The sequence below is a fragment of the Nicotiana tomentosiformis genome, chromosome 7 (assembly GCF_000390325.3).
Source record: "Nicotiana tomentosiformis chromosome 7, ASM39032v3, whole genome shotgun sequence".
Lineage (NCBI taxonomy): Eukaryota > Viridiplantae > Streptophyta > Magnoliopsida > Solanales > Solanaceae > Nicotiana > Nicotiana tomentosiformis.
The window spans coordinates 68026041-68051200 of NC_090818.1; the positions used below are offsets into that span (position 1 = coordinate 68026041).

A 25160-nucleotide genomic window follows, 5' to 3' on the forward strand; every position below is an offset into this window, starting at 1 on the left:
GTGTGGCCTAGACTGGCGCATTTCCCATGGCACCAGCAGTCTCTCAGGCTTGAAGAGGAGCCCAGACTCCCACCACTCCCGCTCCGGAATAGATAGCTCCCCAGTATCAGGCTCCAACAGCTCAGCCAGTCGGATTAGTTCAGCCGGTTATTGCGGCACAGGTCGAAGATGGGCCAGCTATGTCTTTTGAGGCTTTATAGAGATTGGACGGGTTTATCAAGCTCTTTCCTACTCACTTTAGTGGTGCTCCTTCAGAGGATCTCCAGGAGTATCTTGACAGTTGTCACGAGGTTCTACGGAACATAGGTATAGTAGAGACCAATGGGGTCGATTTTGCTGCATTTCAGATGACTCGTTCCGCCAAGAAATGGTGGAGAGATTACTTGTTGACCAGACCAGCTGGGTCACCTGCTCTTACTTGGAACCAGTTCTCTCAACTCTTCATAGAGAAGTTTCTACCTATCATATTGAGAGAGGAGCGTCGCCGTCAGTTTGAGCATCTCCAGCAGGGCAGTATGACTGTTACTCAGTATGAGGACCGTTTTGTGGATTTGGCCCGTCATGCTATTCTTTTGCTTCCCACCGAGAGAGCGAGAGAGGGAGGGTTAGGAGGTTTATTGATGGACTTGCTCAGCCTATCAGATTGTAGATGGCTAAGGAGACTAAGAGTGAGATTTCTTTTTAGGCGGCTGCTAATGTCGCCAGACGAGTTGAAATGGTTCTTACTCAGGGAGGTCAGGGGTCTGACAAGAGACCTCGTCATTCCGGTGAGTTCAGCGATGCCTCATCTAGAGGCAGGAGTACTTTTGGTAGAGGCCATCCTCCTCGGCCGTTTCATTTAGCGCTCCAGGCATCCCATGGTGCCTCAGGTGGTCGTGGCCCTCAGATGCATTATTCCGACCAGCTAGCCTACAGTGCACCACTGGCTCCTATTAGTGCACCTCCACTCCAGAGTTATCAGGGTGGTTATTCAGGTCGACATGGTCAGTTTCAGGGTCAGCAGTCACAGCAGCCGAGGTTATGTTATACTTGTGGTGATCCGAGGCACATTGCTAGATTTTTCTCTCGGGCAATGGGAAACTCACAACATCAGAGCTCTCGTGCCATGGTTTCGGCACCAGTTGCTGCACCACCTGCTCAGCTAGCCAGAGGCAGGGATCAGGCAGCCAGAGGTAGAGGCCAGACTGTTAGAGGTGGAGACCAGCCAGTTAGAGGTCATCCCAGGGATGTAGTTCAGGGTGGTGGGGCCCAACCCCGGTGTTATGCTTTCCCATCCAGGCCTGAGGCTGAGTCATCTGATGCTATTATCACAGGTACTATTTCAGTTTGCAATAGAGATGCTTCGGTTCTATTTGATCCGGGATCTACTTACTCCTATGTGTCATCCTATTTTGCTTCCTATTTGGTTTTGCCCCGTGATTCTTTGAGTGCTCCTGTGTATGTGTCCACACCCGTGGGAGAGGCTATTATTGTAGATTGTGTTTATCGTTTGTATGTGGTCACCATTGGGAGTCTTGAGACTCGTGTAGATCTTCTACTTCTCGAAATGGTTGATTTTGATGTCATACTGGGTATGGATTGACTGTCACCTTATCATGTTATATTAGATTGTCACGCCAAGACGGTGACCTTAGCCTTGTAGGGGTTGCCTCAATTAGAGTGGAGAGGGAATCTTGGCCATTCTGCCAACATGGTTATCTCTTGTGTGAAGGCTCGGCATATGGCCGAGAAGGGGTGTCTAGCTTATTTAGCTTATGTCCGCGATTCTAATGCGGAGGTTCCTACCATGGATTCAGTGTCGGTTGTTCGTGAGTTTCCAGAGGTGTTTCCTGCAGACCTTCCGGGGATGCCACCCGACAAGGATATTGATTTCTGCATTAATTTGGCTCTGGGCTCTCAACCCATTTCCATTCTGCCATACCGCATGGCCCTGCCAGAGTTGAAAGAATTGAAGGAGCAGTTACAAGATTTGCTTGATAAGGTCTTCATTAGACCTAATGTCTCGCTCTGGGGTGCACCTGTGTTATTTGTGAAGAAGAAAGATAGATCGATGAGGATGTGTATAGATTATCGGCAATTGAACAAAGTCACCATCAAGAACAAGTATCCATTGCCAAGGATTGATGATTTATTTGATCAGCTTCAGGGTGCCAAGGTATTTTCAAAGATTGATTTGAGATCTGACTACCATCGGTTGAGAATTAGGGCATCTGATGTTCCTAAGACAGCTTTTCGGACTCGGTATGAGCATTATGAGTTTCTAGTGATGTCATTTGGGCTGACAAATGCCCCAACAACATTCATGGATTTGATGAACCGGGTGTTCAAACCCTACTTGGATTCCTTTGTGGTTGTGTTTATTGATGATATCTTGATCTACTCTCACGGTCGAGAGGAGCATGAGCAGCACCTTCGGATCGTTCTTCAGACTCTGAAAGATAGCCAGTTATATGCTAAGTTCTCAAAATGGGAGTTTTGGTTGGGTTCAGTTGCTTTCTTAGATCACGTTGTATCGACAGAGGGTATTCAGGTAGATCCTAAGAAGATTGAGGCAGTTCAAAATTGGCTTAGACCCACATCAGCTATAGAGATCTGTAGTTTCCTGGGTTTGGCGGGCTATTACCGTCGATTTGTGGAAGGGTTTTCATCCATAGCAGCACCGTTGACTAGATTAACCCATAAGGGTACCCCGTTCAGATGGTCAGACGAGTGTGAAGTGAGCTTTCAGAAGCTCAAGACTGATTTGACTTCGGCACCGGTATTGGTGTTACCCACAAGTTTAGGATCTTATACAGTATATTGTGACGCATCCTGTATTGATCTGGGTGCGGTATTGATGCAGGGTGTCAAGGTTATCGCATATGCTTTGTGGTAGCTGAAGGTTCATGAGAAGAATTACCCTGTTCATGATCTAGAGCTGGCAGCCATTGTTCATGCACTGAAGATTTGGAGGCACTATCTTTATGGCATGCCATGTGAGGTATTCACTGATCATCGGAGCTTGCAGTATTTGTTCAAGCAGAAGGAACTCAATTTGAGGTAGAGGAGCTGGCTGGAGCTATTGAAAGACTATAATATCACTATATTGTACCATCCGGGAAAGGCCAATATGGTGGGCGATGCATTGAGTAGAAAAGCAGTGAGTATGGGCAGCCTTGCTTATATTCTAGTTGGTGAGAGACCACTAGCATTGGATGTTCAGGCCCTAGCCAACTAGTTCGTGAGGTTAGATATTTCTGAGCCCAGCCGTGTCCTTTCTTGTACAGTTGCTCGGTCTTCTTTGTTTGAGCGCATCAGAGATCGGCTGGATGACAATCCTCATTTACTTGTCCTTAGAGACACAGTGCAGCACGGTGGTGCCAAGCAGGTTACTGTTGGAGATGTCAGAGTTTTGAGGATGCAAGGTCGTATTTGTGTGCCTAATGTGGATGGGCTTCATGAGTTGATCCTTGAGGAGGCTTACAGTTCTCGGTATTCTATTCACCTGGGCGCTGCCAAGATGTACCAGGACCTGCGACAACATTATTGGTGGAGGAGGATGAAGAAAGATATAGTTGCTTATGTGGCTCGGTGCTTGAATTGTCAGCAGGTGAAATATGAGCATCAGAGACCCGGTGGTTTGCTTCATCAGATGGAGATTCCTGAGTAGAAGTGGGAGCGCATCACTATGGACTTGTTGTTGGACTCCTACGGACTCAGAGGAAGTTCGACGTCGTGTGGGTTATTGTGGATAGGCTGACTAAGTCAGCGCACTTCATTCCTGTGGCAGTTACCTATTACTCTGAGCGGTTAGTAGAGATTTATATTCGGGAGATCGTCTGTCTTCTCGGTGTGCCCGTGTCTATCATTTTTGATCAAAGTACGCAGTTTGCCTCGCACTTTTAGAGGGCAGTACAGCGTGAGTTAGGCGCAGGTTGAGTTGAGCACAACATTCCATCCTCAGACGGACGGGCAGTACAAGCGTACTATTCAGATCTTGGAGGATATGCTCCGCGCTTGTGTCATAGACTTTGGAGGTTCTTGGGATCAGTTCTTGCCCCTTCCAGAGTTCGCCTACAATAACAGTTACAAGTCGAGCATTTAGATGGCTCCCTGTGAGGCATTATATGGTAGGCGGTATCGGTCGCCAGTTGGGTGGTTCAAGCCGGGAGCTTGTTGGACACAGACTTAGTACAGGATGCCTTTGATAAGGTCAAGATTAATCAGGATCGACTCCGCACAGCTCATTCCAGGCAGAAGAGTTATGCCGACCGTAGAGTTCATGATGTTGCATTCATGGTCGAAGAGAGAGTGTTACTTCGGGTATCACCCATAAAGGGTGTAATGAGGTTCGGAAAGAAGGGCAAGTTGAGCCTTAGGTATATCGGACCTTTTGAGATTCTGGAGGGAGTGAGAGCGGTGGCTTACAAGCTTGCGTTGCCACCTAGTTTAGCAGCTGTTCATCCGGTATTCCATGTGTCCATGCTTCAAAAGTATCATGGCGATCCGTCTGATGTGTTAGATTTCAGCTTTGTCCAGTTGGACAAGGATTTGACTTACGAGGAGGAGCCGGTGGCAATTCTAGCCCGGCAAGTTCGCCAGTTGAGATCAAAGAGTTACCCTTCAGTTTGAGTGTAGTGGAGAGGTCAGCCTATTAAGGTAGCTACTTGGGAGTCCGATTCCGATATGCGGAGTAGATATCCCCACCTTTTCACCAGCCCAGGTACTTTTCGATGTCCGTTCGACGACGAACGGTTGTTTTAGAGGTAGAGAATGTGATGACCCAAAAGGTCATCTTATGTTTTAGAAATCGAATCTACACTTTAAGCCTTAAAAATCTCATTTTTACCCTCCTAGATTTGCATGCACAGTCCGAGCATGTTTCCGGAAAGCTTTTATGTTGAAAATTGATGAAAATAAGAATTTATGCCTTAAAAGTACATTTTAGTTGATTTCGGTCAATATTTTTGGTAAACGGACCTGGATTCGTGTTTTGACGGTCCCTTTAGGTCTATGTCGAATTATGGGACCTGGGCGTATACCCGAAATCGAATTCGAAGGTCCCTAGCTCAAGTTATGAATTTTTAATGAAAATTAAAAGTCTGAAAATTAATTATTTTTAAGAATTGATTGATGTTTGGCATTATTAGTGCCGACTTCGTATTCTGGTTCCGAAGCCCGGTACAGGTTCATTATGATATTTAAGACTTGTGTGAGAAATCTGGTGAGAAACGGAGTTGATTTGACGTAATTCGGACGTCTAGTTGAGAAGATTTGAATTTTAAAGTGTTCTTGGAAATTTCATTTGATTTGGTGCTAAATTCGTAGTTCTAGGTATTATTTTGGCGATTTGATCGCGCGAGCAAGTTCATATGATATTTTTAGACTTGTATGCATGTTTGGTTTGGAGCCCCGAGGGCTCGGGTGAGTTTCGGATAGGCCACAGGATGTTTTGGACTTTGAAAATATGGTATTTTGCTGCAGCAGGTGTTCTGGCATGTCCTTATTCGCGTTCGCGAAGGTAGTCTCGCGAACGCGAAGAGTAAACAGGGCAGCTAAAGTTTTCTTCTTCGCGAACGCGAAGCGATGGGGGGCGTTACCCTTCGCGAACGTGATCAGCTCGTCGTGAACGCGTAGTGTTAGGCACACCTGGGGGGGAGTCGATCGTTCCTTCATCGCGAACGCGAGCAATGTGTCGCGAATGCGAAGGCCATGGGGGGTAGCCTACGTGAACGCGAACACTCTCTCGCAAACGCGAAGGCTTGGCAGCCTATACTCTTCGCGAACGCGACAGTGCTCTCACGAACGCGATGAACACTGTCTCCCAGCACTTAACAGAATCCAAACACGGGATTTAGCCAAAAAAATTATTTTCTCAAAAACCAAACGGTGAGAGGTGATTTTTCAAGAGCCATTTCTTCCCCAAAGTGTTGGTAACTGATTCTAAACTATTTTCTTTCAATTACCCATTACGTTTTATGAATTATCAACCTAAAATCTAGAGTTTTCATGGTAGAATTAGGGTAGAAACTAGGGATTTCGGAAATTTGAGGATTTAGACCCCAATTTGAGGTCGGATTCCAAAACTAATTACATATTCAGGATCGGGGATGAATGGGTAAAAGAATTTTGGTCCGAACCTCAGGTTTTGACCAAGCGGGCCCGGGGTCGATTTTTTGACTTTTTGGAGGAAAATTTGGGAAATTTAATTTATGAAATATAATTAATTCCTTTAGCAATATTTGATGTTATTGAGTCATTTTTGAATAAATACGAGTGGTTTGGAGTTGAATTCCAAAGGAAAAGCTGTGATTGAGAATTAAGTGGCCTTCGGAGCAAGGTAAGTGTCGTGTCTAACTTTGGCTTGAGGGAATAGGTATTATGTGTTTATTTGCTACGTGTTTGGTTGTTAAATACGATGTATAGGTGAGGTGACGAGCATCTATGCGTCGTTGTCGAATCATAGCATGCGAGTGAAATTCTATTCTTGTCCATTTTGTAGCCTTAAATTCTACTATCTGTGCTTAGCGGGTTATTTGAAATGTTGGGTGACTTATATCTGGTTTCACTAAGATTTGGTAACTTTCGAATATTGATTCAAGGTTGAGGTTACATTGTGCTATTGATTATGGGTAAAATACTGGTTTCTTTGTGATACTCCTATCTATCCGTTGTTATTGATTCTGTGATTTGTGAGGAGGAGTGTAAAGCACGAAGGGTGATGCCGTGCATGCATTATTTATATTGTGAGGAAGAGTGTAAAGCACGAAGGGTGATGCCGTGTATATTATGAGAGGTTTAATGCACGAAGGGTGATGTCGTGTCATTCTATTTATTTATTTGGTGAGGTTGAGAGTAAAAGCACAAAGGGTGATGTCGTGTTGTTCTATTTATTTATTTATTTGGTGAGGTTGAGAGTAAAAGCACAAAGGGTGATGCCGTGCAGTTTTCCTTTGCTGTCTTATTTGCTAAATTCGTTTGAGGATTTTCGGTTTAATTTTGTCTTTTCATTATTCTCACTCTTTATATTGAATTCCCCCACTGTATATCCCTTTCCCATTATTTCTGCGTTATTTCTTTATTTACTGTTATTGCCACTAGCATGATTATACTGTTCAGGTTATATGTGGGTGTCTTGTCCTAGCCTCGTCACTACTTCACCAAGGTTAGGCTCGACACTTACCAGTACATGGGGTCGGTTGTACTGATGCTGCACTCTGCACTTTCTGTAGAGATTATGGTACCGGCTCAGGTTGATCGAGATTTTGCTATTGGTCCGCTGTCCGAAGACTCAAGGTAGATCTGTTGGCGTTCACAGACCTTGAAGTCCCCGTCTATCTTTTACGTCCTACTGTTTTCTTTTATTCAGACAGTTGTATTTCTTTCAGACTATTACTTGTAGTAAATTCTAGAATGCTCGTGAATTGTGACTCCAGATCCGGGTGGTAGTAATTAATACAGTTTTATAATATTTCACACTTATTATATTTCATCTTAGTTAATTATTATTATTTACTGAATGGAAATAAGGAATTGGTTTAATGATTCTCTAACGTTGGCTTGCCTAGCAAGTAAAATGTTAGGCGCCATCACGATCCCGTCGGTAAAAAATTTCGGGTCGTGACATTTATACATGAAACTACAATATTATACAAACTGCAGTACACAAGGTAGATGCAGTCAACTTACCAGCTCTATCCTATGTGCGAGCAGTCAATATGGGTACCCTTATATGTTTCTTTAAGGAAACTTCCGTCAACAATCATTATCAACCTGCAATGCTTCCAACCCTTGATAGATGCATATAGCGAAACATATGTGTAAAGAAAGCATCCATCTTCTGATTTGTGCAACTTTGTAACCGTTTCTGGATTTGTATGCTCCAACATATACAAATACCTCGGCAACTCCTTATATGAGTCGCTCAGATTCCCTCTTATTATTGCCATTGCTATCTCTTTAGCTCTCCATGCTTTCATGTAGCTCACTTCAACCCCGTGTTGCTTTTGTATGTCCTCTATTATATCATTTGGGGTGTAAACTTTTTTTGGATTAACATACTTGTCCTTGACTATACTAGCAATTACATCTGAAGTAGCTTGACGTTGTGCTAAGTATCTTTCACCATAGCCGCATGTGTGATTATTATTATAACATCTCACCTTGAATATGTTTGCCTTGTAAACGGCAGAAGATTTGAAACTCCAAGCACAATTGTCATCCACACACATAAGGTGATACCCAGGATTAAAGATCATTCAACTTCTAAATACACTTGTATACAAAAATATAACGAGATATATACTAATTTTAATACCTCTATACATATATATACTACTTTATACATATTTATACATATATATAGCAAAATATACAACTATTGCCATACCTTGTTGCGCTTGATCTCTTCACCTTGAATTGGAACCTCTCACGTACAACCAAGTTTTTCATCACACTGACAACTGTCTCTCTATCTTTATAAACTTGATCCTCCTCAATCAACTCGTTTAACATATTATCTATTATACCACAATCGGTGTTTTCAATAAATTCGATATCAGGCATAATCTCAATACTATAAATTGTGGATGTATCTTCAATATCATTTACACATTTGCTTTTATCTATACAACTGGAACTTGTAGCAACCAAGCAACTAGAACTTGTAGCAACCAAACAATTATCATAAATCTCTTTCACAGTCACATACAACGAGTACTCAGTGAAATCTAACTTTTTCTTCTTTAATTCAATATACACCCGAACACTAGTATCGTTGTAAATCAGGATTGATGGCAAACCATCCGTTGGGAGAAACATAATCTCTAATGTATTTAACTCAGAATCAACTCTAATCTGTTTCGAAATTGCTTCAACTAAATTATTGTAGGTGAATGTAGACTCGATTATTACACAATCGCCAACAAAATTGATAAATTTATTGTCATCCCATTCACCACTATGAAGAACGTAAACTGGATAAAGCTCCATCGAACAAAAAGCTGAAATCAAAATTGCAGCAAAAAAAAATCGCGTTGATTGCAGCAAAACAATTTCACTTTTCGTGTTTGATTTGCTGTTAATTTGAGACGAAGAAGAATTTCTAGGTTTTTTGGAGTAGCATTAAGTGTAAAATCGCATTTGTTTTAGATTTGGGGAAGAAGAATGGAAAGAATGAGAGAAAAGCCCGCTGAAAGAGAGAAAATCTCGCTTCTGAATCCCAAAAAATGGAAATAACGGCCTTTTTCGGATATGGGCATGTTATTTTTGGGCTACTCAGTTGTAAATTAAAATATGGGCTATAAAATTGAAAAGTAGGAAGCCCAATTATTTTTATGTAAAACTTTCCCTTTATAAAATAATATTTTCCTATTTTTTCTTTTCTCTTGTTTTTATTTTTCTTTTTCTTTTTCTTTTTCTTTTTCTTTTCTCGAGTTTCGTTACTTATAGACTTGGCCAAAAATTAGCTCCGACATTCTCCATATTCTCCGGCGAGATCGAGTTCAGATTTTATTCTTTAAGTTTTATTTGTTGAACAAGAATTTTGAATAAGATTTTTATTTAATCAAGTGTACAAGAAAAGACTGAAAAGGAGAAGGGTTCTAAGAGGTCACCGTTTTTCGATCTGTCACCGAAACATTTTTTGCACCGGAAAAAATGGTGTCCTTGAAATTCCGACCATCATTTTTCAGCTTATATTTTTCCTTTTTTTCTTTTTATCTTCTTCTTAAATATAAATAAAACTTTCAAGAAAAATTTATTCATATATAAAGCAAAACACACTCAAATCTGGACAAAAATATCTGTCACAGGAAAAAAATTTAACGTCGAAAAAAATGGAGTCCTTGAAATTCCGACGACCACCATTTTATGAAATTGTGAAATCAGAGAAGAAAAAAAAAAAATAACATCACCTTAAAGAAATTAAATTTCTATCATAATTCCATTCCATTCTAAGTATTTATTCTTATAGAATCTAAAAATAATATATCTAAACTTGTCTACTTCCCAACTAAGATCTATTTCCTAACTAAGTGGAGTGTTGAATTATTAAACAAGGATCAAAATTTATCTCTACTATTATACCGTTGGTGACCAAAATAAAAAGAAAGAGAATGGAAAAAAAATAATAGAATGATAAGAAATAAGAAAAAGGAAAAAGAAAATGAAGAAAGAATAAAAAAAGTACTAAATATACATGTGACAGTGCGTGCAATTCATAGTTTGCCAAGAGTTTGGTTTAAGGTGATATTTATTTCGTGTAAAAAAAGTTTTGGAGGTAATGAGACCCTCACAGACATAAAGTATATAGTTACAAATTCGGGTATAGGTCAAATGAGTACTTATATATTTTCCCTAACTTAAATCATGTAATCCATGTTCCAAAACATAAGATTGGAATATACTCTAGAGTAGAGGTGGCAAAATGGTTAAAAGAAAATAAATATTCACCCATATTATCCTTTAACAATGAGTTGGATAATAAACTTTTTAAAAACGGGTCAAATATGGATAAGAATTATATTATCCACTTAGAAAATGGTTAACCAAATGGATAACCAATGGATAACTAATGTGTTTAATTTTTATATTTGTAAAGCCTCAAATTGTGGGTTTCTCAAGTTTGGGAGACTAGGAATTCTCCCATAAGTGATCATATTCAAGAAGCCATGGATAATATGGATTAATATGGATATCCATATTATCCGCCGGATAACCCGTTTTTTATCCGTCTCAAATACGGGTCGAATCGAATAGTTTATCCGTTTTTAAATTACCCGTTTTCGACCCGCTCATATCTGATCCGAACGTTTGTCACCCCTACTCTATAGCGATGTCCCTTACAAATGCCTTCGGAAGTGGTGGAAGGCTCTTATTTCACTAGGCTTACACAGTTACACCTCGGGAACTCACTCAACAAACCCCAAGGTATTATGTGCAATTATTCTAAATCTTGAAAATCCTTAAATTCCTCAAAGAACTCTACATTGATCACAAATTAGTAGTTACGATACTAGTATGACACCTTTTTTTTCTTACTTTTCTTGCGACCTACCTCATTCATTTGTTATAATGAATTCCTTCTCTTTGCTTCTTCATTTATAAGTGTTACTTACGAGATGATCTACTAGTAGATCAAGACTTGAATGGTAAAATCACACTTACAAGCCAACACGGGTGGAGCTAGCCTTAAAGAAAGTGATTCGACCGAATTAGTAATTTTGATTTAAGATTAGTATTTGTCTTAAGAAATTCATCTAATACGTATAAATTATCAATTTAAAATTTAATAGCTTAATATGACTAGAATCTCGAACTCATAAGCTTCAAATTCCAACTCCGTTTCTATAAGTCACTATTGAATCGATCGAGACTCTTAATTATCAATGTAGAAAGATAGCTTCGAATTCGATAGGATACAACTGAAATGGTCTAATCACGAGATAATTGGATTCTATTTCCCAAGATGTCCTCCAGTGCATCCCCTACCTACAGGGGCAGATTTACTGCTATATTGATGGTACACGCAAACTCATGATATTTTCGCCAATTGGGTATTTTGTATACATATTTTGTAGAATTGATCTAATATTATATATTGAACCGCATGCTCCAATTAGGTTGAATGATACACTTTATGAATAATGAGTAATTTATCCAAAGAAACACAGATCGATTCCCACTTAATATTTTTTTCATCCCTTTTCTCGATGGTACACTCATATTCTAGAAATCCTAGATCCACCTCTGTTTACATAGTTAGAGGACGCTTACATTCAAGAAGTAATGTTCATGTAGAAAAAAAAGGCATAATAATATATCGGGACTCCCCCTGAACTTGATACTTTTTAGTTGGTATACACCTGAACTATTTTTGGTCCTAATTACTTTCCTTAACTTGGCATAAGGCTGGCAAGTGGGCCGGTCCAGGCCCGGAACCGGCCCGGGACCGCGGGCCAAACGGCTAAACGGGTCAGGACTGTTTGGTCCGGTTTTAGTGGGCCTGGTCCGGTCTCGTGGGCCGCTCCTATGATTTGGGCCCGTCAGGCCCAGGACCATTTGGCCCGCCAGGGCCCGGGACCGGGCTGATCCCTTAGCGGGCCAAACGGTCCCAACGACTATTTTTTTTTTAATTTTTAATTTTTAATTTTTAAAATAGCCATTTAACCCCCCCTCCCCCCTCCCCCCCAACTTTGTTTTAATCCCAAACTTTTTATAATTACACTTTTTCCCTATTTTCAATTATAAATACTCCATCATTATTTTATTTTTTCTTACAAAATCATCAATTTATCACAATCTCTCTCTAATTTACTTCTATAATTGCTACTATTGCTTACTTTATTGTTACAATTTATGAAACAATTGTGAAATTGGTGAATTGAAGTCTTCAACGATAATCAATTTCCAACAAGTTGTTCGTTAATTCGATAAACTCGTTCCAACTCTTAAGTTTTAATATTATAATTTTGTTTGTTTTATTTACTTTGCTTGATTAATTAAGATGGCTTATTCCTTAAAAAATATGTTTAGTAAAAATAAGGGAAAATCGAAGAGTGGTGAATCTAGTGGCCAATATGTTTCTCCTCCACTTCCCCCGGCTCCCCGACCCAAACATGTTATCCGTCCAACACCTCCTATTCTTGATAGCGATAATAGTTTATTATAATTTACCGAGAGTTAATTTTGCTATAATATTGTACCCGGTGAACAATTAAACCATGAATATATGAATGCTCTTTATGGTAATCCAACCATTGATGAAAATGATGATGAAGAAATAGATTTTGATGAAACGCAACCGGATGATGATACACCCACTAGTCCTGCTCCTGAAGTTAACCCAACTAATAATAATCTAGATGATCCCTCGTCTGACTCTCCTATTAGTGCCCCTACTTTTTCTAGACAACATTCTAAACGGGCAGAAACATCTCTTGTTTGGCAATTTTTTACTCAACTAAGAGAAAAAAATAGGGCTAAGTGTAAAACTTGTTGCAAAGAGTTAGTTTTTCAATATGTTGGAAGTCGGGGGAGGGGGGGAGGGGGACGGGCAGTTTGACTAGACACATATTGCTACACCCTCAAGATAAAGCTAGATATTTTCGTATGAAAGCTTTCGCTGAGGGGACAAGTGCACCTAGTCAGGCTGACCTTAGTACCGGGTCAAATCAATTTCAACCGCGAATTAACACTGTTACCGGTGGTATTTTATATTATGATCCAAAAAAAGATCGGGAAGAATTGACAAAAATGGTCACTGTTATGTGCTTACCCTATAGTTTTCCTTCTAACCTCCACTTTGTGCATTATATTAGAAAAATTTATAATCCTACTTATAAAGGTTTTCCTCGTACAACCGTAAAGAGTGATATTTATAAATATAAACATGAATATGAACAATATTTGCGCTATTTATTTACTCATATAAATTGTCGTCTTGCTATTACAACTGATATTGGTAGAAGTGGTAATGACTGTGATTACCTTACTGTTGCTAGTTATTGGATTGATGAGTATTGGATAATGTAAAAGCGCATTATTGCTTATAGAATAATTAATTCACGTCACACAGGGCAGTTTATTTCTAGCACGATTGCGGATATTTGTAGATATTTTTGCATTAGTGATAAAATAATGTCAGTTTCAATGGATAATGTTACTAGTAACACAAATGCTCTAGCCTTGCTTACCACTATACTAAGTCCTGTATTTAGTAACATTTTTCATGTTAGATGTATTTGTCATATTTACCATTTAATTGTGGGTGATGGTATGCGAATTTTAAATGTTGAAATTGAAAAGGTTAAAATGGCTCTTAATTGGCTTTTTTATTCAAACCGTAGAAGTAGACTTAGAGAATATTTTAAAAGATGCGATGAATTTGGCCTAAGAGAAAGAAAGGTTCCTAAACCTTGTCCAACTAGATGGAATTACATGTATGAAAGTTTAGTTGTTGCATATGAATATAGAAACCCCATAAACTCAACGTTTAATGCTCATGTAAGTGATGATGATGAGCACCTTACAAATGCGGATTGAGCTAAAGTTAAAATGCTTGTAGATTTTTTAAAAAAATTCTATATTACTACAAATGAATTTTCTGGGCAATATTATCCTACTATTTCTAACTGTTTAGTTTATATTGCAGAACTTGCAAATTTGTTTGATCATTTTTCAGAGGGTGGGGAAATTTATCAACTTGCTATTTATTCCATGAGAAAAAAGTTTAAAAAATATTTTTTCCCTATTCCCCCTATTTATGGTATTGCTGCATTGTTAAATCCTACTATGAAATTAGGAGGTCCTCAATTTTGGTATGAAACTGTTTATAATGGTTTAGCACTTGAAGATGAGGAGTTGTCTAAACTTCCGAAAGCAATAGCCTCAATTAAAATAAATGTTCAAACTATTTATAATGCTTATCAAGTTGCATTAGATCATGCTAGACCAAATGTTCCAACTCCTTCTTCTTCTAGTTCTCAATCATCTAAAAGAACTACGGGAGTAAAAGCACTTAGTGCTTGGGCAGGGTTCAGGGGTTCTCAAATTTCTAGTACTAGTGATTTTTCACAACTAAATGAGCTTGAAATTTATTTGTCACAGGAAATTGAGGAAGTGAACCCCGATGGCTCCTTTAATATTTTGGAATGGTGGAAGGACAAAGAAAAACACTTTCCGATTCTTTCAAGGATGGCTCGAGATATTTTAACTATTCAAGTTTCAACAGTGGCATCAGAGAGCGCTTTCAGTCAAGCAAGACTTCAACTCGATGATTATATAGCATCTATGAGGGAGAGCTTGGAAAAATCAGTGCTTTTCAGAGATTGGATCCGTTCGGAAAGAAGAAATTTTGGACTTGCTGAATCATAACCAGAGGTAGACGAAGCTTACGAAGAAATGCTAGCTGAACTTGCGGAGGATGATGCTTCGCCTGGAAGCGGTGATGACCAAGCTTCATTTCCGCCAAGCATGTGATTTTGGCAACATTCCGGGGCAACCTCTAAGCTACTTTGGTACCTATGGTGTTAGCAGAGATTCTCATAGCATTGTCTGCATGCTTCCATGGATATGATTTCTTCAAGGGTTGCAACCTATTGCTTCAAATCTGGGCCACATAACACTTCTTTCAGCGAGAGACCACAATTGACTACTTTGTGGGCGTTAGCAACATGATTCGAAGCCATAGCGAGAGAATGAGTCATTGGGTCTCCTCGCTTAGACAGGAAGAATGGAGAGAGATGCTGACCAACTTAAGCGGATAATGGATCAATTGGAAGCTATCATGGCTGGGCGGAAGGGCAATCCTAAGGACTCTCCAGAAGTATTTTTTATCGAGCTGATAAGACTTGAGGGCATCCAGCCATACTCACACCTATGAGTTCTCAGGCAGTTCGGGTTAATTCAAGATGTACCTCTCTAGATGAGGACGACACTGTATGAAGATGAATATAATGGGCAGATCCCGATACCAAGGATAAGGAGGCTTTAGGAGGAGTGGACTGATCTAGTCACAATGCCAATGGGTCAGAATTCGTGGTTCACTTCAGAATATTATGTTTGGATCAATGAAGAAGACGAGCTAACTCGACCAAGTAGGGAAGGAATATCTTGGCTGGAGGATGCAATGGCGGCTTCGCAAATCTATCATGCGATTTTGCCACACTACCTTGTGACTACCTCCATGCACCGCCAAGTGGTCCCGGGGTCAATTGATCACATGTTGCCACCACTCGAGGATGATGAACGAGTAGTGAAATGTATATAAATTGAGTCTGAGACAGATCGGAGGAAGATCCAGAGGAAGAACCCAAGTTCAATTATGATGAAGAAGAATTTGAAGAAGACGCGGAGGAAGAATCGGAAGAAAAAGAAGAGATGGGGAACGATTCCGGGGATGTTTACTAGAAGTTGGTTGATTTCACCCCTTTTCCCACTTTGTATCTTTATCCCGAATTTTCTCATTTCCCTAAGGGCAAGTTTGTTAGAGCCCATGTAATTCTATGAATGTTGGAAACAATGATGTAACTTTTGCTCCCGCCTATTATAATCCAAATACTATTAATGAAAACCAAGATTGGCTTCAGATCTGAATGTGTCAAATCTAATTATTTGTCAAATATTTGTGACTTAGGCCTACCTCCGGCAAAGAGAGGTCCCACGAATTTAAGGAAAAATGCATTTTCCTGAATACGTGAACTAACTGCTCTTTGTGCCTATTACTTGTGCAAATACTGAAACCGACTTCTGTTCTTTTTCTTTCTTTTCTTTTCTTGTATTACTTTATTATTATTCTCCAAAAGAAAGTTGGTTTGTGTCGACCCAAAACTGGCAGAACCACCGTACAACTTAAGATCGAAAGGAAAGATGTATGTGACAGATAACCCGATCAAACACGCTCTGATAATATCTGATAGCCCAGGGCGATCGGGAGAGAAGGATGATACGCGGAATGACGAACATGTGGCCAGGATGGCCCAAGAGATGGAATCATTGAGCGAGGAAGTACAACACATTTAGGAATTAGCACATCTAGTCGTGACGATGCTCCCACAACCACCATGTTTTCCTTCTCTAGATTCAATCCACTTTCCTTCCACTACTTGTCAAGCAAACAATACCCCGATTTCAGTCCCTACCACCCAGATTATACCTCCATTAACCCCTGCAAACCCACCAAACCCTCCCGTGCACACTTCCTACGTACCAAATTACGTTCAAACACCGCAAAACCCACCAGTTGCCACTAGTACAGCTCATACCCCTCCTCGTGATGGTGTCACCTTCACCACTAACCAAAACTAGCACATACCCGTGGCACATACCACTGCGCATGAGTGATATGTTCCTCCTGTATATGCCATTTCAGAACCCACCTTCACAGCGCCCGTCACGGTCAGGCTACATTATGAAGTTGATCAATATGCCAAAATGGAAAGGGAATCTAAGTATAAGGAGGAGGAATCAGTGTCCGAGCAATTATGAGCATTGAGAAAATAAATAAAGAACCTTTAGGTCGCTCGAGGGAGCGAAAGTCTAGATTATGAGTATCTGTGTATCCACCCTGATGTGGATGTGTCAATAGGCTACAAGCCTCTGAAGTTTGATATCTTTGATGGGACAGGTGATCCCCATGCACACTTGAGAGCCTACTGCGATAAGCTAGTTGGAGTAGGAAGAAATGAGAAGTTAAGGATGAAGTTGTTTATAAGGAGTTTGACAAGGGAAGCACTTACTTGGTACACTCGCCAAGATCCCCGAGATTGGAGGGAGTGGCAGGATATGGCAGAAGATTTTATGAATCACTTCTAGTTCAATACAGAAATTACCCCTGATAGGTTCGCTCTGGTAAACTTGCAGAAGAAGCCGTCCGAATCATTCTAGGAGTATGCACGTCGATGGAGGTCAGAGGCCGCCAGAGCACAACCTCCATTAGATGGCAGTGAGTTGACTAAGTATTTCATCAGGGCTCAGGAAGGGATCTACTTTGAGAAAATTATGGGAATGATGGGACAAAAGTTCTTTGAACTTGTCAAAATGGGAGATTTTTTAGAGAAAGGTATAAAGTCCGGCAAGGTACAATCTATGTCTGCATTACAAGCAGCTAGCAAACCAATCCAGTCCGGTTTAATAGGCAGCGGAAAGAAGAAAAAGGAAGAGGTATCAATAGTTATTCCTTATTACCAGTCCAATCCACACCATGGAAACACCTCTTACTCTCCAAATACCTATTCCCCACACCCACCTACTTATGCTCCAGTATACATCACACAACCATACTATAACCCCCAACCTCAATATAACCCACCTTGTGTCCATACGAATCCAAATGCACCACGACCATACGCTCCAGTCCAAACTACCACTCATCAAAATCGACCCACATATGCACCCCGACCTCGTCTAAATTTTAAAGAAAGAAGTCTCAAAAACTGCACCCTGATTGCTGAACCTTTGGATCAACTATTTAAAAGACTAAGGAGAGAAGTTTTGATACATCCGATAGAAGAATAGGTTCCTGAGTATCCCTCAAAATACTTTGATCCAACCAAAAGGTGTGTCTACCACTCAAGCGTACCAGGGCATGATACCGAGGATTACTTTAAACTGAAAAATAAAATTGAGTCACTGACCAAAAGTGGAGCCATTTAGTGCATCCCAGCTCCACCCAATATGAACCACAACCCGCTGCCAAACCATCAGAATCAAAGAGCTAATATGATCACCCTAGATGAAGAGTATGACTTGAAAGGAACCATCGTCACAATAGGGAACGCTGAGGCTGCAAGGGTCCCACCTCGAAGGACTCCAATGATCACAGTACAGTTAAAACCTATAGTGATGGTCCAGACTTACCAGCAACAGTCCACCGCTGCTATCAGGGATGAAGAGGATCGGGAATACAAGATAGTCCCGTAGATATATCAACAGAAAGGAAAAGCCAAGATGACGGTTTTCGTAGCGACTTATCGAATGACCAGGTCAGGGAGGTTTTACGCTCCTGAGGATGTAAACCGAGGGAATCTAGGAAGGCAACAGATTCAGAGAAGGAATATAACAGATCCGGAGGTTGCAGAATTCTGGAATAAGATGTCAACCAAAGAATACTTCATGGAGGAACAGTTAAAGAAAACCCCAACGCAAATATCAATCATGGATCTACTGATGAGTTCTGACAGTCACAAATATACCCTGATGAAAGTGTTAAGTGGGGTGAGCGTGCCGAGCAACACCACGAGCGAGGCACTGGCAGCAACCATCGGGAAGATGGTCAAAGCAAATATGATCACTTTCCAAAGAGATAAACTTCCTATAGAGGGTGTGGGTCATAACAAAGTTTTACACATCACAGTCAAATATGGAGATAAGGTGGTGTCCCAAGTGCTTGTTGATGGAGGATCAGGAATCAATATCTGACGGCTCTCTACCCTACGAGAATTGGGTATCTATCTGAGAGAAGTAAAAGAAAGTCATGTGAGGGTAAGAGCTTTTGAAGGGTCATAGAAGGACATCATTGGAGAAATCTATTTGGCTCTGCAAATTGGACCAGTTGAGTTTCCCATACTATTCCAAGTGATGCATATTTCATCTTCATACAACCTGTTGCTAGGAAGACCTTGGATACACATGGAAGGGGAAGTCACGTCTACCCTACACCACTATATGAAGTTCGAGTGGGGTTGCTAAGATATTGTAATCCACGACGAATGGAGCCAATCATCTTATTTGAAACGTGCAGTTCCGTTCATAGAAGGATTAGACAGGGTCGCTTTCCATGAAGTTGAGATCATGCAGACCACGAAAATAGAAGAGACCGCACAAAATCTAGGAATGTAGTCACCATACAGATCAAAGATGGCCATGAGAGAAATGATAAAGTATGGATACAGATCAGGAATCGGGCTGGGAGCCTGATCAAATGGGATAACAGAGCCGATTGAGTCGAGTTGGCAGAAAGGTAGAGCCGGAATAAGGTATTATCCTCCAATTGGGAAGATGTGTTTCGGTAGCTTCGGGAAGAAAGCTTTTGTACCAGAGCATGTTTCGGGTACGAGTCAGAGCTCAACACCAGAGGATGACATCGTCGATGGAATGGGAAGGCTGTTCGTGACCGTGATCGAGGAATGATGTGACAATGTTGATATCAAGACACCGACCATTCGGAATGCCGAAGTAGGAGAGGACTTGCAGAATTGGACCACTAGTCCGTCTTTGGTTCGTCGGGAGTCTTGGTAGTGTGGAATTGTAAAACCTTTGCAAAGAGCGCACAGTCAATTGAGGCTTGAACCGTGTCTGTACGTTTTGGTCATCCGCCTCTTTGAACGCTCAGACGTTCCTCTTTTGATGAAATAAAAGAAATGCTTTCTTAAAATTATTGCAGACTTATTTATCGCTTCATTTATACTTAATTTTTCTTTTCAATAATCAAAACGATAAAAATCTGCATTTTGCGATTATGACATGTAACGAAACCCTCGAGCAAAGCGATCCAGATTACGAGGAATATGATAAAAGCATGATGTCAGATAATCTCCCACAAGAGACCGAACATGCTGAAAGCCAAAAAAATCCTAACCTTGAGAAGACAGAAGTGGTCAACCCGGAAAACGAAGAAGACGTGAAAGAAACTCGAATCAGCATCCATCTGGAAGCAGAACAGAAAGCAGAATTGGTCAAGCTCCTCTGACAGTACATCGATGTGTTCGCATGGTCGTATGACGCCATGCTTGGGTTAAGCACTGACACCATTTTGCTTCAATTGCCTACCGATCCTGCTAGATCACTAGTCAAACAAAAACCCAAAAAGTTCAAACCAGACTTGAGTTTGAGGATAAAAGAAGAAGTCACCAAGCAAATAGAAGCGAACGTAGTAAGGGTCACCAATTATCCCACATGGTTGGCAAATATCATCCCGGTGCCAAAGAAGGATGGGAAGATCAGGATATGTGTGGATTATTGAGATCTTAACAAGGCCAGCCCGAAGGACGATTTCCCTTTACCAAATATTCATATCCTCATCGATAACTGTGCGAAGCATGAGCTGCAGTGTAAGGCCCCATAAATTTTGCCTAAAAAATTGGGGTTTCGTGGTGTCAAAGTAGCCTTTTGAACAGTGAGCTGGGGAGTAAAGGAAAAATTTTGGCAGAAGAAGACATTTCTACGGCCCACTATGCGGCCGCAGAATGGCCGCAAAGTGAAGCAAGAAACTGGGCAAGTTTGGATGGCATTATGCGGTCAATTATGCGGTCGCAAAACCATTTCGCGGGCCACACATCGACCGCAAAACCAGCATGAAGATTTTTTCGGAAGGAGGTTCTGCGGCGCATTATGCGACCGCAGAACAGGTTTGCGGACTGCATAATAGCCGCAGAGTGGGGAAGGAGTGCCCAGTTCTGGGGGGCCATTTCACGGCCTATTTTGCGGACCGCAGAAGCATTATGTGGTCACATATGCGATCACAGATCTGTGACGGGGCTCCTTTTTTCTAATTTTTTTTACCCGACCCTATTTCGATATTTTAGAGTAATGGACCACTTCTGAAGCAAAAACATACATTCTAGAGAGAGGGAGTGCCAAGGAGTGAGGGGGGAGTTCCTAAGCCCATAATCCATCAATTCTTGCACAAAGTTGAAGAAATTGTAAGAAGAAATCACTAGGTCTTCATCCTAGAGGTAAGTTTCTACTCCATAGCCCTCAATTTCGTGATTCTAATTCATAATAGGTAATTAGTATGGCAATTCTTGGGTATGGGAGTTGTTTATTTTTACATGCATGTACTATCAAGGGTTGAGGGAAGAATGTGGAGCTAAATTGGGTAGACTTTGGGTAGTGGGGTAAAAGAATCCACCATGGGAAGACCTTGAAATCATAATACCATCTAGTATTTGATAAAATGCTTAAATGAGCTAGAACCATAAACTCTCTCCTAATTTATATTCAATTTTGCTATATTTCTAAATAGATCGAAGAAGCTAAGAATTTTGGAACATTGTAGTAATTTAAAAATGCTCGAGGCAAGGTATGTTGGCTAAACTCTTCTCTTAGAATTAAACCTCGTAATGTCCTTGTAAGTCTCGTGATGCCCTTTATAAATTGATTTTTTGTCAAATAAGCCTTGTGTCGAAATAATTATGTGTTCAATATGTATTCCAAAGATTCTTGTTATGTTAAGTTAATGTTTGAGGATGTGGTTTAGGTAAGGGTTGTGTGTTACTATGTTATGATTTGAAAGCGTGAATTCTTATGAAAGCTACCATGTCAATTGTGTAAGAAGTCATATGTGCCTATGACCCTAATTTGCTCAAGTATGTGATTAAAGTCTTAATTTGAAAGGCTTTGTTGTTGATTATTCATGATAATGATTGAAAATGGAATAGTGAGTTGAATTATGAAGTACGGCCAATGTGCCAAGAATGATATTGCGTTATGGCCAATGATGTCAATAAAATGAATGACATATAAAAGAATATAAATTGAGAGGTAAATACTTTTAATAACAAATATTTTGGGAGTATCGATTAGCCACCGAGGAAGGGTAGATCGGAATAACCTAACCCCGAAATTACACGTACCGGTGTAGGAGTGATTGAGGGGTAAATCCCCGTGTTAATGTGATGAGACTGTTTCTACTTATATGGGATGGGATCGGTGTGTTGAGATGTTTTCCCCTTAAATGGGATGAGATATCGACCCACACGGCATTGTGGTGAGACGACTTAGCCTATCAGGCTGAGATCAGACGCCATGCTGCGCACATGGTGGTATTATGGGTGTATGTCTCGGGGTGAGACGGCTTAGTCGGTCGGACTGAGATCGGACTCCGTGCTAAAACACGGTGGTATATCGGTGCTAAAGCTCTCCCAACTTAAATTACCGAAACCTATTTGAAATTTACGTTTCCCCTAATGTGGCACTTTGATACCGTTTGAGTCTCTTATTGATATCATGTTTTATTCTCCGTTTACTGTTGCTCGTTCTATTGAGAGGGTGTTCAGTGTTACATACTAGTACTATTCCATATGTACTAACGTCCCTTTTGCTGGGGGTGTTGCATCTTTAATGGATGCAGGTGGTTCCATAGCAGGTGGTATTGATCAGTGATAGCAGCACACCCTCTCCTCAACTGATTTGGTGAGCCCCACTTTATTTTGGGGTCCTGTATCTTCTATCCTTTGTACATAGCATTTTGAGGGATAGCCGGAGCCTTGTTGCCGGCACTGTCATAGCACTCTTTTGTTCCTGTTATATGCTCCGTAGACATACTATGGATTGTATCTGTTGTTTGGAAAGTTAACTAAAAATGTTATAACAGGTATCATGTGTTCCACTTTAACTTTGATTGTGAAACATACTGTTTTGAAGACTTGTTAATGACGTAATTAATGAAAATGAACCGGTGTTGTTCACATGACTTCTTATTGCCTTATTAATGAAATATATTCTTCTCTTTATTTGTGGGTGATTTGGGTAGACGACACTGTGCAGGCTTGCTCGACCGAGGTAACTCTGTTGAGTGCCGGTCGCGCTCCCCGAGGTTGGGGCGTGACATGCAGTCATTCATGGATTGTTTCGTCAACTACCATCAGATTCTGATGCACGAAGAAGACGTAGAAAAGACAGCGTTCACTACGCCTTGGGGAGTTTACCGCTACAGAGTCATGTCGTTCGGCCTCAAAATTGCTGGCGCTACTTACATGAGGGCCATGACAACCCTAATTCACAACATGATTCACAAAGAGATCGAGGTATATATGGATGACATCATCATCAAGTCTCGAAAAAGTTCATAACATTTAGATGACCTGAAGAAGTTTTTCGAACGCTTGCGGAGGTATATTTTGAAGTTGAACCCTGCAAAATGCACATTAGGAGTCCCTACTGGAAAATTGCTAGGTTTCATCATAAGCAGGAAAGGGATAGAACTGGATCCTTCAAAGATCAAAGCCATTCAAGAGTTGCCACCTCCCAAGAGCAAGAAGAATGTGATGAGTTTCCTTGGTAGGCTGAATTACATCAGCCGTTTCGTAGCCCAGTCCACAGTAATTTGTGAACCTATCTTCAAGCTGCTTAAGAAGGATGCTGCTACAAAATGGACAGAGGAATGTCAGAAAGCCTTCAACAAAATTAAGGAGTACTTGTCAAATCCACCAGTGTTGGTTCCTCTCGAGCCCGAGAAGCCACTATTGTTATATTTGTCAGTCTTGGATAATGCATTTGGATGCGTGTTGGGACAAAATGATGATAAAGGAATAAAGGATCATGCCATCTATTACTTAATCAATAAGTTCACACCATGCGAGGCCAAATACACTCTGATAGAGCGCACTTGTTGTACCTTGACTTGGATCGCCCAGAAATTAAGGCATTACATGTTAGCATACACCACGCATTTAATATCCCTGCTCGACCCGCTCAAGTATATCTTTCACAAGCTGATGACCACAGGAAAACTAGCCAAATGGCAGATTCTTCTCAGCGAATTTGACATTGTGTAGATAATGCAGAAGGCCATTAAAGGACAAGCCTTAGCTGACCACCTTGCAGAGAATCCAGTAGACAAGGATTATGAGCCGCTCACCACATACTTCCCAGATGAAGAAGTGTTATTCGTTGGAGAAGATATTGCAGAATCATACCCAGGGTGGAGAATGTTCTTCGACGGAGCGACAAATTTCAAAGGAGTAGGAATAAAGGCAGTCCTAATTTCAGAATCAGGACAACATTACCCAACATCAGCAAAGATAAGGTTCCCTTGCACCAACAATATAGCCGAGTACGAAGCATGCATCCTCGGGATCAGGATGGCGGTTGACATGAATATCAAAGAGTTTTTGGTCATAGGTGACTCTGATCTATTGATACATCAACTTCAAGGAGAATTGACTATCAAGAACGTGAAGATCCTTCCATACCTGCATTGTGTAAATGAGCTATGCAAGAAGTTCACAAAGATCGAGTTCAAGCACATTCCCAGGATCTAGTATGAGTTTGCCGACGCTCTTGCAACTTTTTCATCCATGATCCAGCATCCATATAAGAATTACATCGACCCTATCGAGATAGAGATCAGGGATCAACATGTGTACTGTTTTCGTGTAGATGAAGAGCCAGATGATAAGACATGGTACTACGACATCAAAAGATTCCTTGAAACAAGAGAGTATCCTAAGAATGCTACTAATAGTCAGAAGAGAGCACTAAGAAGGCTGGAAAATCACTTTTTCCTCAACGGGGAAGTCCTATATAGGAGGACCCCATACTTGGGTTTGTTAAGATGTGTAGATGCCGCTGAAGCAACTAGATTGCTAGAAGAAATACATGCAGGAACGTGCAGACCCCACATGAATGGCTTCACCTTAGCTAAGAATATTTTAAGAGCCGGATACTTTTGGATTACCATGGAAAGCGATAGTATCCACTATGTGCAGAAGTGTCACTAATGCCAAATCCACAGGGATTTCATCCGGGTTCCGCCTAATGAGTTGAATATACTGGGTTTGCCTTGGCCGTTTGCCGCTTGGGGCATGGATGTGATTGGACCTATAGAGCCCACTACATCAAATAGGCACCGTTTTATCTTGGTAGCCATTGACTACTTCACCAAATGGGTCGAAGCTTCTACGTACAAGGCTGTCACAAAGAAAGTAGTGGCAGATTTCGTCTGTAACAACATAGTTTTT

The 25160-nt window shown here is 40.8% G+C and overlaps 1 protein-coding gene across 1 annotated transcript; it reads left to right on the plus strand.

Annotated features, from left to right (window-relative positions):
* The first annotated feature begins 23978 nt into the window (after positions 1-23978).
* Positions 23979-24920, plus strand: LOC138895739 (uncharacterized). The gene is made up of 2 exons (XM_070180464.1): positions 23979-24401; positions 24507-24920. Exons 1-2 carry the CDS (start codon positions 23979-23981, stop codon positions 24918-24920), a joined length of 837 nt encoding a protein of 278 aa, XP_070036565.1.
* Positions 24921-25160: the final 240 nt, after the last annotated feature.

Excerpts from the sequence above, each read along its gene's own strand:
- LOC138895739 (XM_070180464.1), top strand. The coding sequence starts at position 23,979 with ATGCAGAAGGCCATTAAAGGACAAGCCTTAGCTGACCACCTTGCAGAG. Across the intron at positions 24,402-24,506 it reads TCCTTCCATACCTGCATTGT|CATCCATATAAGAATTACAT; the intron begins GTAAATGAGCTA and ends TCCATGATCCAG.